This window comes from Lactuca serriola, chromosome 2, assembly GCF_051521515.1.
Source record: "Lactuca serriola cultivar US96UC23 chromosome 2, Lser_US96UC23_V15, whole genome shotgun sequence".
Taxonomy (NCBI): domain Eukaryota; kingdom Viridiplantae; phylum Streptophyta; class Magnoliopsida; order Asterales; family Asteraceae; genus Lactuca; species Lactuca serriola.
The window spans coordinates 228,394,776-228,413,277 of NC_136409.1; the positions used below are offsets into that span (position 1 = coordinate 228,394,776).

Below are 18,502 nucleotides of genomic sequence, written 5' to 3' on the forward strand. Positions count from 1 at the left end.
ATTTATAACTTTTAGCTATTTATAAAAAAGTCTCTCGATTTTTTTCAAGTTTATCTTAATTTTTGATTTAAATTAACTGTTTGACAATATATTAAAAATAATAATTTAACTATTTTGCATAAAATCATAAATTATACAAAAGTTGTGACTTTAGAATAATAATTGCTCATATACAACAACATATTTAAACTAATAAGTTAACTATAATATGTTAAAAAGTTAAAGTCATAATTTTATAAATAGAAGTAAAATACTCTCTCTGTCCTAAAATTATAGTTCATCTACCCTTTTTGGTTTGTCCCAAAATAATCGTCAACTTCTAAAAAGTAATATTTTTACAAAAATACTTCCGAATTATTATTTAACCAACTAAGCATTTAATGTTCCATTAAATGCAAAGTAAGAACAAAATCGACATTTTATTGTATAAAGTTAATGGTAATTAATGTTTTCTTAATTTGTGTGTTTTTTGTCTGTGGACAATAATTTTGGAACGGAGGAATATGATATTTTAATATTGTAGTTTAGTTAATTTATGATTAGAATTAATTTTTGCATTAATTTAACATTATTAACCAATTTATATTAATTATTATAAAGAAATTAAATGTTTCAAATGAATATGATGGTAGTTAAAATGTCTCTTTTATAAATATATGTAGATATAAATAGACAGATAGATGTGTTCCATAATATATGTAAAAATGTTTGCAAATGTTAGATTTTATCGGAAAAAATGGGCATTCCATGAATCACAAATAATAAAGGTTAACATGTAATACTTCCTTATCATACTTATCACATATTCATAATGGTTATTACTTCAGGATGAATATCCATAGTGTTAATGATATTTTTATATATTCATATGTGGTTAGATGAATATCTCTACTATTAAATAGTATTAATGGTATTTTAGATATTAAACTACTATAAAATAAATAAAATGAAACGGGAGTGTGGATGAATTCAACCTCATGGCTCATCTCACATATACTAAAAAAGTAAAAATCATACATTTAACATGTTATTTAACTCGTTTATTCTATTACCTCCGTCTATCATATCTTTTCATGGTCACAAAAGGAATATCAATATATTTTTGTTTATATAAATGTGGTTGTTATATGGTAGCCGACACGTCCTTTTAAAGACTTGGAGTGCTAAAAAAAGATAAATAAAGAAAAACGAAGGTTCTCATGTAGTCTTATTATATGCACGGATTTTATTGAGATCCTTGCTTTATATCAAAAACAAATGCACTTTTTATATCTTTTATTTTGATATCTACTAATTTTGCAATAGTAATTTGTATATAGAAAAATCATCATCATAATTTATATAACCATTGCAATTTTAAATCTTACTGGCAACATTATGAAACTAGAACCGTTTGATAGATAAGACATCGTTTGTTCATTCTTATGTTAAATTAGGTCTCTATACGAATAATGTCTCGTGATATTAACATGAAAACAAAAGAAAATTATTGAATACACGATATCGTTGCCATAATCTGCAATAAAAATATTGTCATATATTATTTGCTAAAAACAGTAATGACATTAAAAATTACAATAAATCTCATCAATAGAAATGAAATCACTGTCAATTAATACAACATAAATATTACAGTATTTATGATCTTAATAAATGCAGTTCTAAAAATGACAACCAAGAAACACGAGGGAGTCGATGAATATAGATAATACTTTTTAAATAATTGATTTAGAAAAACAGAAATGATTCTTTTGACTTGAAAAAGATTTCAATTGACACTCTCACTGCATGTGCCCTTTCGTCTCTCTCTCACACACACACAGACACACAGTGGTTTGAAAGCAGGCGATATAATGAATCTCCTCACACTTCTCATGAGCCCATAAACCTTCAATCTTTAATCTTTCATATTCTCTGCAATTCCTTTTCTCTTCTCTCTCGAATTAAATTCGATCACGCAAACCAAACCTTCAAACATTCAACCTGCCATTGCATTAATTACTTCAACGAACCAGAACCAGAACCAAAACCAAACCCCACTATATACTGCTCAAATCTTTGATCCAGACACGCTTGTTTGTTTGTTTGTTTGTTCTTCCATCCAACGAAATCGAAACCAAGATATGGGTCTTGAAACATGGCTAATCAAGGTCAAGAAATCGATCTCACATAGCTTCGATTCCGTCCATGGTCACTCTCTCCCACCAAACGGGAAGCCGGTGATCAAGAAATCAAGGGTCGGAGTCTTGGCTTTTGAGATCGCAGGAATCATGCCGAAGCTCAATTACATGTGGCAGATGCTCTCCGATAAGAGTATGACCCGTCTTCGTAATGAATCGGTGTGCCTTGAAGGTGTTCGAAAAATTGTCTCACCCGACGATGTGTTTCTTCTCGGGTTAGCGTGTGCGGAGATGGTCGAGAATCTGAGAGTAGTCGCGAAATCAGTCTCGAGACTGAGCAAACGATGTGAAGATTCGAGCTTACGGAGCTTCGAGAGTGTGTTTGATGGTTTCGCGAATACAGGTCGTGATCCCCATGGATGGATCATGAGCTGGAAAGAAATGGAGGCCAAGATTAAGAAGATAGAGAGATATGTTACAGCCACCACTGCACTTCACCGGGAAATCGATGAGTTAACTGTTATCGAGAACAGTTTGAAGAAATCCTTACAGTGTTGTAATAATAATTACAAAAAGGATGTTTCCTTCACCAACACGATGAAGCAACAGAAGATTCTCGATCTTCAACAAAAGCTCCAATGGCAGAAGCAAGAAATCAGACATCTAAAAGAGAAATCGTTATGGAACAGAAGCTTCGACACGATAACTTCATTACTTTCGAAATCAATCTTCACGATTCTGTCAAGAATCAAACTCGTTTTCAACATCAACCATGGCTACCCTTCTTCTCTCCCCCGCAGCCTCTCCGCCTCCGCCACCGTCTACCCCTCCGATCAAACCTCAAACTCATTCAACTTCGTTTCCGGTCCCTTGATCAAAAGCTCAAAACATCAAGAGAACAACCATATCTCACACGGATTTTTCGAAACAAATTCGAAAATCTTAAAACCATCATCAACAACATTAGGATCTGCTGCTCTTGCTTTACATTACGCGAATTTAATCATCGTGACAGAGAAGATGATACGATCTCCTCAATTGATTGGAGTCGATGCTAGGGATGATGTTTACTCGATGTTGCCTAATAGCATACGATCTTCATTAAGGAGACGATTGAAAGGGATTGGGTTTACAGCCACTGATCCCGTTCTAGCAGGCGAATGGAGGGAAGCATTGGGGAAGATCTTGGGGTGGTTGTCGCCATTAGCGCATAATATGATGAAATGGCAAAGTGAAAGAAGCTTTGAACATCAGAATCGAATGCCAAAAACTGGTGTTCTTCTTTTACAAACGCTTTTTTATGCAGATCAAGAGAAAACGGAAGCGGCCATAACTGAGCTGTTAGTTGGTTTGAATTACATTTGGAGATTCGAGAGAGAGATGAATGCTAAAGCCTTGTTAAATTGCAGTAATTTCAAGAATTTGCAGTAATACTTTCAATTTGATTCCAAATTTTGTTTTTTGTTTTTTTTTTTCTTTTTAATTTAATTCTTTTTGGGTGGGTAGATGAGCATGGGGGTAGTCGTGTTGAATGTTGACGATATTGGATTGGTATGTAAATTAATTGAGACGAGCTTAATTCAGATCTTGAAAGATTTGTTTTTTTGCTCCCTAACCAGATCTGTATATTAGAATACCAAATGTTTGTAAACTTTTTATTGAGTTAATTTTAATAAAATATTTCATGCGTTTTTGTTTGTTATAGCAATGATCATATGACCTCGGATTCTATTGGTGCATAGATCAACAAAAATATTCATATAAAATTATGAAATTTTGCAGGCTTTTAATTGGATTATATGTATGTGTTTATTCATTATTGTTAAGTTATAAAAGATTGGTCATTCGTGATACCACTTTGAGTTTGTGATGAAGAATTTAATTGATATGATTAGTCAAAGGTTGAAATTATTATTGGAACAAAGATTGAAATAACAATTGGAGTTTTTGAAATAAAGAAATCATGAATCTTTTTACATAAAATACATAGCTTAGATTCGTTTACACACTAGGCCTTAATGATACCTACATGCCTATTATCTAAAAAAATCAAATATTATTTTACTAATCTTTGAAATCACTATAAATATTCCATAGAAAAAAAATCTAGAATTAAACTAGTGTATATTACGGTTATAGAGCGTTAATAATATTTTTTGAGATAACTGACTTTTAATTTGGATCATATATTTGGCGGATAATGACTTGGGAGGGTAATTAGGTTTTCAGTTTGTCTGTATTAGGTCACTAAGGTTTTTTTTGTGCGTATTAGACCATTATGGTTATTACCGTTTAGAAATAGTCTTTTTACCGGTTTTAACCAGTAAAAAAGACTATTTGTAAACGATAATAACAACCATATTAGTCTAATACGCACAAAAAAAAACCTTAGTGACCTAATACGGACAAACTGAAAACCTAATTACCCTTCTAAGTCATTAACCCTAATTTTAAATACATTGAGAATATATGACCATCAACAGTAAACTAGTTCGTTTAGAACTCGCGTCATCCCATATAACCTGCTACTCCTCTATATCGTGGAGCTTTTCATCTATAGTCGTCTCTTTGGGGACATCCGATAAAATTGGAAGGATATGCCCCTACGCAAGGATGACACGCACAAATAGAGAAATGGTCAAAAAAATTAAACCCTTCGTCTACTGAATTCATGATCACACAACTTGTGGATTCCATGGTCAGATTGATCTTCTTGTTGATGTCTTCAACCATTTGTGGCAAGTAAGGGTGATCTTTCTTTCTATAAAGTCTCCTTCAAGTTTTTTACTTTTCCTGTCATTAAGTTTCATGCTTTATAAACTTCCGTTTATATGTTATATATAGTCTGTATGTGTTTGTTTATGTGTTGATTTTTGATTCATTTTGCAACTTCAGTTTCTTAGTTCATATTGTGGTTTTGTTGTTTATAAAATAATTGATAATATGCATTCTTCGCAAGTCCCTGTTGGTTTTACATTTCCATTTGCTATCAAATGTAGACATTGATGGGAGGTATCAAAGTGAGATTTTTTTTTTGTATATATGGATGTGTTCATGTAAACATTTAAATGACAAAAAAGAAGTTATTGATAAAATGTTGCATATTTATGTAATGAAGATCATCAATCAGATGAGTTTTTGGACTTAGAAGTTCTGGAAGGGTTGTGAGATAAGTTAAATGGAAGCAACTATTTTCAGTCAAACAAGTCAATCACATTGATTAGCAAGCATGTTTTCTAAATAATTAGGGTTAATGAGTTAGGGTAATTAGGTTTCCAGTTTGTCCGTATTAGGTCACTAAGGTTTTTTTGTGCGTATTAGACCAATAGGGTTGTTATTACCGTTTAGAGATAGTCATTTTTACCGTTTTTAACCAGTAAAAAGGACTATTTCTAAACGGTAATAACAACCATAATGGTCTAATACGCACAAAAAAAACCTTAGTGACCTAATACGAACAAACTGAAAACCTAATTACCCTCCCAAGTCATTATCCCTATATTTGGTTATCGTGCGTTGAATTAAGACATATGTTGCTGGAAATTAAATGTATAATTGCAAGTCGGCTAAGTTACTTTTATCCCATAGGGGGAGGGGGGTATTTATCGCTATTTTCTCATAATAGGATTGTGAAGGCTTTAGTGGAGAATAGAATAGCCAAACCCACACACATTGTAACGGTGCGATAATGACTTAGGAGGGTAATAATGTTTCCTGCTTGTCCATTTTAGGTCCTTAACGTGTTTTTTGTGTGTATTACACCATTAAGGTTATTATAACTGTTTACAAATAGTCATTTTAACAGGAAGAAACCGATAAAAATGATTATTTTTAAACAGTTATAACAACCTTAATGATGTAATACACACAAAAATACGTTTGAGACCTAATATGGAAAAACGGGAAACGTTATTACCCTCCTAAGTCATTATCTTCGTATGAAACTATAAACCCCTATAGTATTTTTTACTTTTTAAATAAGAAACTTCTAGGTCTTGGGGTTAGTAGTTTGGATGCTTTTAACCCCGGCCTTCTTTATAAATGGAAGTGGCGGTTTCTTAATGACAAGAGGGCTCTTTGGGTTAAAATTGTCGAATTTTGTCACGGGGAAGGTGGTGGTTTTTAGGACGATTCAAGAATAGGAACTGGAAGGGGGTGTTTGGAAAAAGATTGTAGGACCCATTAATCATCTCCATGAGAATGGTTGTATTCCTTCTAATTCCATGTATAGAGGGGTGGTGATAGATTCCTTATTGTGTCCTGTGTGTCATAATTCTCAAGAAAGTGTGAAGCATTTGTTGCTGTAGTTTTCGGTTGCTGATCAGGTTTGGAGTCGGGTTGGGCATTGACTTCATTTGGACCTTCCTGTGTTTTCATCTATCCGTGATGTGGTTACAAAATCCAATTTGGCCTTAATTTGTTCTTCTCTCTAGCTCCTTGCTAGATGTTTTGTTTTGCTAGAGGTTAACTGGATGATGTGGTTACAAAATCCAATACAAACCTTTCTACTTTTTATTCTTTTTAATTTCAACAACTTAATATGAAATACACATATAAAAATAAATACTAAAAATCTTAGGAGGGTAATAACGTTTCCTGTTTGTCCATTTTAGGTTCCTACGTATTTTTTGTGCGTATTACACCATTAAGGTTATTCTAACCGTTTACAAATAGTATTTTTAACATGAAGAAACCGGTAAAGGGGATTATTTCTAAACGGTTATAACAACCTTAATGTTGTAATATACACAAAAAATACGTTAAGGACCTAATATGGACAAACGGGAAACTTTATTACCCTCCTAAGTCATTATCCCTTGTCACAGTAGATAAACCACACTGGCATCGTTAGCACCGCCTCTATACTTGGCATCCAGACTAAAATATGATAGCGGGCTGTCATGTAATGAACATTTAAGAAACCATGGCAAAAGATTATCTCCAAGAAATTTGCAATGATGTTTGCTTGTGGAGCATCATGTCTCGGCTATGACATTAGCAATGCCTCTATAGAATCATGCTCAAGTTGGACCGAAAATATGTGAATATAGTAGATGGTAGACCTTTTTGTGAAGATGTCGGCATATTGATGAGTCGAGGGTACACGTAGAACTTAAATATGACATGCACGACTTTGTCTCGAAGAAAGTGTTTATCTATCTTCAGGGGGGAGGGGGCAAAATGGGCAGCTGCACATGACCCAACTTTTATTATATATATATATATATATATATATATATATATATATATATATATATATATATATATATTAGTTTATAACCCATAGGAATTACGGTTACAAAATTAAAATTAGTATATAAATAAAAAAATTTAGAAAATTAAGTTGTTAAAATAAACATATATTATAATTTATTTTTCATGACGTTGAAAAATATCAAAATCTACTATATTAATATTTCTTGAATTTCTTGAAAATGTAAATATAGTAAATGTAACAAAATTTGATAAATATCCCTTAATCAGGGTATAGATGCGGTAGGTAATATTGACATATTTTTTGACTTATAATTTATGAGTATGAGTTGTAAAATGAAATTCAAATTGGAGAACAAAAACAATGACACGTATGGCGTCATATTGATTTAATAGCTTGACACATGGCAGAACAAGATTAAACTTATTTATTTATTAGACATATATATATATATATATATATATATATATATATATATATATATATGTATATATATATATATATCAAGGTTCTAAATATCGTTTGACGGTAACTCGGCGTTCGAGTGGTGTTAAGGGATTAATCGGTCTTTGCGGGGATTAATCGATGATTAATCGGGGACCATAAATTATTAATAAAATATTAAAATTAATTAAATATTAATATATCTTAAGAAAAACAAGTACTTCAATATTAGAAAATAAGAAAATTTGTAATTTGTAAATACAAAAATATGAACATTTTGGTATAATATTTGAAATTTTGAAAATTTGAAAATTTTGGAGTAAAAAAAGAAAGTTGGTTTTTTGAATTTTTAAGAAAAAAATTAAAATTTTTTTGACATTTTTTTGACTTTTTTGATTTTTTTTTTGATTTTTTTGACTTTTGTTGACCGATTAATCCCGCCAAACCCGATTAATCCTAAATTTCCGATCAATGCCCTAATCATCGACGGTTGGAGAACGCCAAACGATTAATTCCGATTTCTGCAACCATGATATATATATATATATATATATATATATATATATATATATATATATATATATATATATATATATAAAATAACGATAATGACCATTTTTTTTGCCTGATCCTGGGCATTTGAGGATATTTAAATCTTCAGGACCGGCCCGGTCTATCTTAATGTGTTTTATCCTCTGATACTAAATTGTATTATTAGAGAGATAAATTACATTGATGAGTAGGGATGAGATTTAAAATCGGAAAATTGGACCATAGCCGGAATCATTAGAACCATAATATATAGAATTGGCACGGGTTCCAGGTTTAAAAAATGAATTTATCTGTGTTTCGGGTAATCCGGGTTTGGGTCTGTCGTGTCCGGGTAAACCGGGTTTAATAACCGGAAGCGGCCTTAGGGCTGGAGCCAATTTCTATGAAAATGTTAAATTTAATTCATTCGAAGTCGGATTGACATACAATTTTTTCATTTTGTAGTTTAGAGGTTGTAAATGACTTTAGACAAAAAATTGTCATTTTCGGTTTTATATTCATTAATTTACCGTCCCCCAAAGTTATATCAAAGTTGAAATTTTCAATTTTTAAGGTTTTTTTTGAAAGTTTCAAAAATGTATATCTAATTTGTTTGAAGTTGGATTGGAATTCAATTTTTTAATGTGTAGTTTAGAGTTATACATAATTTTAGAAAATAATTTTGTCATTTTTGGTTTAATATTCAATGATTTATAATCTCCCGAAGTCCAGATATCAAAGTTGGAAATTTTCAACATTTTAGTTATTTGTTTTTGTATTCTCTATATTGTGAAAATTTTAAAACATGGATATCTCATTCCTTTGAAGTTGGATTCATATAAGGTTTTTTCTCCAGCATGTAGTTTAGGATTTGTACATGATTTTAAACTATAATTTTGTCAATTTTGGTTTTATATTCAATGACTTACAGTCCCCTGAAGTCGAGATATCAAATCTGGAAATTTTTAAAGTTCAACCCACTAAGTAATTACCAAAAAAATTCCAGTTTTCACAGGTTTACGAGTTTTCCAGTTGTAGATCCACTTTACCTGGTTCCACCATACCCACTTTGACATTTCCGGGTTTTCCGATTCTATACTCATTTTACCCGTACTTTTTCCATAACCTAATCAGAATCGGTTCCTATATATTGGTCTGGTTTCAGGTCCTAAAAAATCCCATTAAATGGTTTCCAGGATTTTCGGGTCCAGGTCCATCCGGGTCGGGTTGGACCCACTTTCATCCCTACTGATGAGTCAAGGGTATGCATTGACTTTGTCTCGTAGAAAGTGTTTATCTATCTTAATGCGTTTTGTCCTCTAATATTGAACTATATTATTAGACAAATAATATATCTCAGCTATGAATTTAGAAAAGCTTATATACCCGGCCTCAACACTAACATATGCGACAACAGGTTCTCATTTAATGACCATGACAAAGTATTATCTCCAAGAAATATGTATTACCTACTTATGTATCATCATATTGAAGGATATGTTTCGTATTATCGACCTCAACACTAAAACATGAGACAGCTGGTTGTCATTTCATGACCATAAAAAATTTATCTCCAAGAAATATACATTGTCTGCTTCTGGATCATCATGTCTCATTTATGACATTAGCAATGCTTTTTATATTCGGCTTGGGAACGAAAACAAGAGTCAGTGGGCTGTCATTTCATGAACATGACAAAAGATTATCTCCAAGAAATATGCAATCTCGATATGTTTTGTTCATTTATGAAAAACATCATTGTGATCAATATGAATGACAATATTGTTATTGCACCATAGTGATGTAGGTATGGACAGATGAGTACCTACATCAGCTAAAATCCATCGTAGCCAAACTAATTCTTGATTTGTATCGGGTAGCACTCGATATTTACTTTCAATACTCAAGTGGGCTGTAAGGTTATGTTTCTTACTTCTCCATGATATAAGGGAGTCCCCAAGAAAGAAATAAGAACTTGTAATAAATTGTCGGTCAGCTAAGTCACCATCCAAATCTGTATACGAGAAGACTCTCAGAATAAGAGATGATCCAAACAAAAAATGAATCCCATGCAATATTGTACTCCTGAGGTAACGAAGGATCCAAAGGATAGCTGCATAATGATTTGAGAAGTAAGAAACCATAAACTGACTAATCGTGTAAACTGCATAGGCAAGGTTAGGATGCATAACCACAAGATGAACTATGGAACTCACCAATTGTCTATAAGCAATGGGGTCACTAAGAGGTTCACTCTCAAGAAACCAAGTGAGTATTTGGCTCAAGTGGTATGGATGCCACTTTTGCATCCACAAGACAATAAGTCAAAAAACAAAGTTTCAGTGGCATATGTATATTACATAAGCATCACATAAGACCTCAAGCCTAAAAATTAATGAAAATTATGAACATCCTTAATCTCAAAGTAGGAATTGAGAAACTGTTTTAGTTGCAGAATACTTGTATTGTCACTACCTGTAATAATCATGGCGTCAACATATAGTAAAAGGAGAATGTAGTAGAGGCTTGTCAATAAACATGATTTGCAGAGGCTTGAAGAAAAATCCAACGAAAAGAATAATGGTACTGAATTTTCTAAACGAAGCACGTGGTGCTTACCTAAAACCATAAATTGCATTCTAAAGACAACATGCATGGTCGTTACCTCATTATGATGAAAAAAAGGATATTAAGCAATTACATTATGATTGGTATTAACCTGGCTATTTAGGACTAATTACAAAAACTATCTCTAACTATTAATGATTTGAAAAGAGAACCCACATATATTCTAACACATTGTGTGGAAAAAATATATCCCAAAATGCACAAAATAACAAAAATCAAATATTGTTACTGAAGCCTGTGTTTGACACAATTTCCTCTAAAACAAATTCGCCCTAGATGAGTATTTGTTTCCCAGAATACAACAGTAGTATGTGACTCTTCTAGGTCACCTGAACACTCACTTGGCTCAAAAATTACCTTGGTTGCAGAAAGAGATGAAAGAAGAAGCAGAACCGTAAGAGAGGAAGAGAGTGATTTCGTTTCATTCGGTGTAATCTAAACATTGAATGAGAGGATCTATTTATACTATAAATCGTCATTGATTTCATTAAACATCAAAATGTAACAACCAATTAAATAACATAATTAATTGACAGATCAAAACCGAAATCTATTATTAATAGCCTTTAATTTGGGTTTGTAACTGTTAAGCGAAAAAAAATTATTGCAAAAAGGCCCTTGAACTTTTCTAGTCGACCGATGATGCATTCGTACCAGCAGGACGCGTCCTCACACACAAGTTCAGTGAACCGAAGCCAAATTGGCTCACATTTGCACCCCCCCCCCCATTGCGTCTGCGCACAAGAGAGAGCCTTGGTTTCCATTAATCTTACAAAGGTAGCTAGTCTTTGTAGCTATAAACCAATTTTCTTTTCATTCTCCCACCAATGCGGGATGAGTTAAAACCCACCTAACTCCTTTATTATTCTCTTCTAATTACCCTACTTTGACAAGTAATTTTTCATTCATTTTTAATCTGTTTTGGATGTGTGATATATTGAAACTAAGATATCATAGAGGAGAACATGAATATAATCAATAGTCCATTTTAATTATATTTAGAGTCCAAAATTCATGCTAAAAATGGTAAAAAAAAATCCATTTTTGGAAATTAGTAAAACTAATTTTCCAACAACCCTCCACGTGAATGAAAATTGCTTCAACAATTTCAAGTTGCTTAGGGAAAATTCAACAGTTGAATCATGCATAAGATAGGTAGGTGTTACCCTTTGAACAATCCCTTAAGACATATTTATTTTACTAGCGGAATAGTAGACTTGATGTCCTTGAACTGTTCTGCCATTTGTGTAAATAATCAATAAATGTCTCACATGATTCTACCTGACCTAGTTAGGTTCTCATTGATGTGTTCGTTATGATCATGAACACTTGCTTGGTTCTATAAGAGCTCTTAGGAATTTTCCCATTCAATTCCCTTTGAACCGACCCACTTCTTTCTTATATAGGTGATTTTATCATAATCATTAAAAGCTAAAGCTCGATGATTTCCAACTTAGCATCAACTATTATAAGCTTATCATGCATCACTATTTATTTATAGGAATGGGTTGGGGTTGACCCCCACAGTGATCCACATATGTTATATGCAAGTAGATTGTCCCATTGAACCTAGCTCTTAGGATCTCCAGTCAGCTAGGTTGGGTTTTCCTTCACAATAACTTATTCGTTCATGGGTCTTAAACCCATTCCTTTTGACAATTTTGCAACTAACTCCCTCTTTAATCCTTTGGTTAGCGGATCCGCAATGTTATCCTTGGACCATATGTAGTCAATTGAGATAAATCCAGTTGAGAGTAGTTATCGAATGGTTTTGTGTCTTCGACGTATATGTAAAGACTTACCATTATACATAAAACTTTACGCTCGTCCAATTGCCAATTGACTATCGCAATGGATTGAGATTGCAGAAATTGGTTTACGCCATCCTAGTATATCTTCCATAAATTGTCGTAGCCATTCAGCTTCTTTTCCACTTTTAAAAAGTGCTATAAATTCAAATTCCATGGTGGGTCTAGCTATAACTGTTTGTTTTGAAGATTTCCATGATATAGCTCCACCTCAAAGTGTGAACGGAAACCCGCTGGTTGGCTTGGAATCTTTAATGTCAGATATCCAATTTGCATCATTATACCCTTTATCACCTCGAGATATCTTGTATAGTGAAACCATAATTGCATGTGTACTTTAAGTATTGTAATACTCTTTTAAGACTCTTCTAGTGTCCATCACTCTGATTACTGGTATATCTACTTAGTCTGCTTATTACAAAAGCTAAGTCAGGTCTGGTACAACTCATAAGGTACATCAGGCTACCAATAATTCTTGCATATTCAACTTGTGCAACTCTGTCACCTTATTGTTTACTTAGATGGTGAATTGTATCAATTAGTATTCGAGCTATAGCAGTATCACTAGAGTTGAACTTTGCAAGAATTTTATCCACATAATGGGTTTGATTTAAAGTAACTACATTTGTAGTCCTTGTGATCTTCACACCAAGGATGACCATTGCCAAACCCATATCTTTCATGTCAAATCTTGCCTTTAGCATGTTCTTTGTTGATTATGCCATTTTATCATTGCTACCAACAATAAGCATATCATCAACATAAAGGCACAAGATGACATAACCCTCACTTGTGTTTTTAACATAAACAAACTTGTCACATTCATTAATCTTGTATCCACTTTCCAACATCACATGGTCAAACTTTTGATGTCATTGTTTTGAGGCTTGTTTCAACCTATATAATGACATCATAGTTTGCAAATCTTTGATTCTTGTCCTGGGAACGTATCCTTCTTGTTGTTCCATGTAAATTTCTTCTTCTAAATCCTCGTTTAGAAAAACTGTTTTAACATCCATTTGATGTACTTCAAGATTTATTATAGAAGCGATTGCAAATACCAATCTAATGGATGTGATAAGTGTGACAGGAGAGTACGTATCAAAGTAATCAAGGCCACTTTTATGTATATACCTTTTATTACAAGTCTTACCTTTTACTTGTCAATGGTTCCATCCACTTTCATTTTCTTCTTGAAAATCCATTTATAGCTTAGTGGTTTGCAACCTTGAGGTAAATCCACTAGCTCCCATGTATGGTTTTGCTAGATGGAATCCATTTCGCTTTTAATTGCCTCTTTCCATTGAGGTCCATCAGAAGAGGTGACTTCCTCTTTGAAAGTTTGAGGCTTTTTTCACCATGTAAGTGTATAAATCATCTCCAAATGACTTCTCAACTCGTGACCTTTTACTTTTATCAGGCTCTGTTTCTTCCTCTATTTCTTCTTCATGAGAGGATTCATTATGCTCAATTAATTTTGGAGCACTTGTCTTAACCTTATCAATACATGGGAACATATTCTCAAAGAACGATGCATTTCTTGACTCCATTATTGTGCCTTTGTGAATTTTTGGTATTTTTGAGTCATGCACAAGAAATCGATAAGCACTATTGTTTTGTGCATATCCAACAAATATGAAATCAACAATCTTGGGTCCTATCAAACCACTTTGGATGCAGGTACCATGACCTTTGCAAGGCAACCCCATACTCGAAGGTATTTGTAGGATGGTTTTATACTTGACCATAACTCATATGGTGTTTTATCTGATTTTCTTTTTGGGTCCTTATTTAAAAGGTAGTGAGCTGAAAGTATAGCCCCCCCTACACACACACATTAAGGGTGGCAACCCACAACTTAACAACATAACATTCATCATTTCCTTTAAGCTATGATTTTTCCTTTCCGCCATGCTATTTTGTTGTGGTGAATAAGGTGCAGTAAGCTCATGTATGATGCCATGATTTGCACAAAATCCCTCAAACGGTGATACATATTCACCTCCATGGTCACTTCTTAGTATTTTAATTTTCTTATTAAGTTGATTCTCAACTTCACTTTTATACACTTTAAACTTCTCTATAGCCTCATATTTACTTTTAAGTAAATAGACATAGCATAATTTAGTGCAATCATCAATAAAAGTGATAAAGTACTTATTTCCACCTTTAGATGGAATTGATTTCATTTCACACACATCGGTGTGAATTAATCCAAGTGGTTCACTCGTCCTTTGAATGGACTTAAAATATTGTCTTGTTAATTTTGATTCAACACAAGTGTTGCATTTGTATTTTGAGTCAATATGAAAGTGTTGTATGTGTTCGAGTTTAACTAAACGTCGTAGAGTGTCAAAATTAACATGCTCTAATCTAGCATGCCAAATATTTAAAGACTCAAGCAAGTAAGTAGAAGAGTTATTCATTTCATTATCATTTGGCTTCAGAGCCAGTATACAAAGTTTGATTATACCCTTATCAACATACCCCTTACCCACATACACACCATTTTTGGTTAACATAAATATGTCTGACTCAAACACCAAGCGAAAACCATGCTTGTTCAATAACCAAACCGACACAATATTCTTACGAATTTCGGGCACATACAAAACATCATTCAATGTCAGCTCTCTTCCGGACGTCAACTTCAACACAATCTTCCCAACACCTTGGATATCAGAAGTTGTCGAGTTTCCCATAAACAACTTGTCACCATTATCCATAACCTTGAAGTTTCTGAACTATTCTCCATTAGATCAAACATGACAGGTAGCTCCCATATCAATCCATCATTCTCTTGGATTGGACTCCACAAGGTTAACTTCAGATATAACTATTGCAAGATCGATGTCAGACCATGCTCCACCACATTAGATTTTTCTGAGGTAGGGTTATAGGTACTCTTTTGAGCTATATTATTGTCATCCTAAATTTGAAGGCGAACAATAAGGTCCTCAATAGTCATCTCCTTTCGCTTATGTTTCAAGTAATTCTTGAAATCAACCCAACTAGAGGGTATCTTCTCAATCATGGAAACACATTAAAAAGGCTCTTTAAACCCCATACCCTCGACATCAATTTCATGTAGGAGGACTTGAAGTTCTTAGACTTGGGACATAACAGATTTCCCATCTACCATTTTATATTCTAGAAATCGGGCAACCACAAACTTCTTGGTCCCGACATCTTTTGTTTTGTACTTTTTGTCCAATGAGTCCCATAGTTCTTTGGCCATTTTTGTTACAATATAACCATTATACAATGAATCAATCAGACCATTTAGAAGATAGTTCCTATACAAGAAATCAGAATGTTTCTAAGCTTTAATAGCACTTAAAGCTTGCACATATCCTTCTGCTTCGGACATCCTCAGTGCCTCTTTAGTTAAGAATCTAGAAAGATTCAATGTGGTAAGGTAGAAGAGCATCTTTTGCTGCCACCGTTTAAAGTGCAACCCAAAAAAAAATTTCGGTTTCTTCTCGTGATTGACTGGCATAGTCAAGGTTAGAGCTCCTTGAGAGTTAGGAGTTCCAGAAGGCTTTGGGTTGGAGCTTTCAACAGTCATGCTACAAGAGGAACCACACATGAAATAGTTAAAGATTAGTTCACAATAACACCAACTAAAACTGTTAAGGATTGTCTTTTACTAGAAAACGAATCCTGAAAACTGCGAAGACAAAACAATCTGAAAACTGTTTTAGAAAATTATTTCTGAAAACAGTAACAATTTATATATACAATAAACAGAAAAAAAATGTTGTTAATTTATACTAAAAAAAGCTGTCTTAGAATACAAAGTATGAAAACAAATTCTGCAAAAATAATAATAATAATAATAATAATAATAATAATAAAATATATATATATATATATATATATATATATATATATATATATATATATATATTGTTTTATAACACTATAAAGAGGAAACAGACAGAAAGGATTTTTTTTAATTGTTCGTTTTGTACAAACGATTTATTTTAATACTGTTAGGAAAAATATAACCTAAAAGACATAAAAGAACAAAAATAAGAAATTGTTACTGAGGTTGTGTTTGACACAATTTCCTTATAACAAATTCTCCCTACATAGGTGTATGTTTCCCATGATACAATAGTAGTAAGTGACTCTTCTAGGTTACCTGAACCCTCACTTGGCCGGAAAGTTACCTTGGTTGCAGCAAGAGATGAAAGAAGAAGCACAAACGTAAGAGAGGAAGAGAGTGATTTTGTTTCATTTGGTGCAATCTAAAAAATGAATAAGAGACTCTATTTATAATGTAAATCGTCATTGATGTCATTAAACATCAAAACATAATGGCCAATTAGATAGCATAATTAATTGATAGATCTCTACCAAAATCTATTATTAATAGCCTTTAATTTGGGTTTGTAACTGTTAAGCGAAAACAAAATAATTGCAAAAAGGTCTTTGAACTTATCTGGTCGACCGGTGGTGCATTCGTACCAACAGGACGTGCGCTCGCACACAAGTTCAATGAATCGAAACGATCACAACCAAAATCTATTATTAATAGTGTGACAACCCGAACCTTTTCCCGTTATCGTTAGCCAATTTCCGTTAATAAATTTTGAAATTTTATTGAGTTCCGTCAAATTCCTTTGGTTTGGAAAATCATTTAGTTATATATAATTGAATTTTATACACGAGTCGGATCCAAAATCGCACGCAAAACCTGAATTTTCTTTGAATAATCAAAAGTTTTCGGCCTGAGTGATGTTTACGGCCGTAAACCTGTTTACGGCCGTACACCCGTTTACGGCCAGCGACAGGTGGCCCTCACCACCGACCATGGAATCCCTATAAATATGAGCATCTACTTCCTCATTTACACTTTTCTAGCCGAAAATTCTCCCAGTCTCTCTCTAACCTTTCAACCGTAAACACCAAAAGACCCTCTTTTCTTCCGAAAATCATCAAGAATCATCTTTGGAGGATTGTTTTGGAGCATCTAAAATGCGTTTTTCATCGAATCCAACATCATTGTTCTTGAGTTTACGGCCATACACGCTTCAAATCTTCAAATCTTCAAAGGCTGCAAACCATTTACAGCCATACACCCTTCAAAAGGTCATATTCCCTTCAAGAGGTTGTTCATGGCCGTAAACCCCCCTCTTCACGGCCGCAAACTCCTTCACACCGTGAATCTTGGCCGCAAACCCACTTTTCCACCTCGATAGAGTCTCGGTAATGTTCCTAAACCAATAACAAGTGTTATCCAACACTATAATAAATGATTTTGCTAATAAAATACAATTATGTATTTAATTGTTGATTAGGATCCCGTTGAGTTCCACGTACATCAACTCAAGGGTCTTCATTTCCAGTTCGTTGATTCGACGCTTGCACACAACTAACAGTGAATTCATACCCCTACGCTTTTGTGATTTTTAACGTTTTCAGGGGGGATACAAGCTAAACACAAATGATTTTTTGAACTAAAACAAAAAGGATTTCTACAAGTTTAAAACTTATGCAATTGATACAGTCAAACAATTTCCACATCTTTATAAAATATTTAGATATTTTATCCCTTTTTTGTAATATGCGAAGCATAAGAGACACTTTCCTCTTGAAAACATAATTGCATAGTTTTCAGAACAATTCACGAACCAAGTACATAACATTTCAGGCAAGTTATAATGGGTATATTTTGGGGAATTCATTACAAAGTTTTACCGATTCAGACTATATTCATGGGCAAACAAATAAACTATGACAACTTAAGT

The 18,502-nt window shown here is 33.2% G+C and overlaps 1 protein-coding gene and 1 pseudogene across 1 annotated transcript; both read left to right on the forward strand.

The window, feature by feature from the left end:
- Window positions 1-1,751: 1,751 nt before the first annotated feature.
- LOC145088784 (protein PSK SIMULATOR 1) lies at window positions 1,752-3,822 on the forward strand. Its single transcript, XM_079027185.1, has one exon. It carries the CDS (start codon window positions 2,124-2,126, stop codon window positions 3,549-3,551), a length of 1,428 nt encoding a protein of 475 aa, XP_078883311.1. The 5' UTR covers window positions 1,752-2,123; the 3' UTR covers window positions 3,552-3,822.
- Window positions 3,823-4,682: 860 nt separating this feature from the next.
- On the forward strand, window positions 4,683-4,769 carry LOC145091066 (U6 spliceosomal RNA; annotated as a pseudogene).
- Window positions 4,770-18,502: the final 13,733 nt, after the last annotated feature.

Bases quoted from the DNA above. Each gene is read 5' to 3' on its own strand.
- LOC145088784 (XM_079027185.1), top strand. From the start codon at position 2,124: ATGGGTCTTGAAACATGGCTAATCAAGGTCAAGAAATCGATCTCACAT.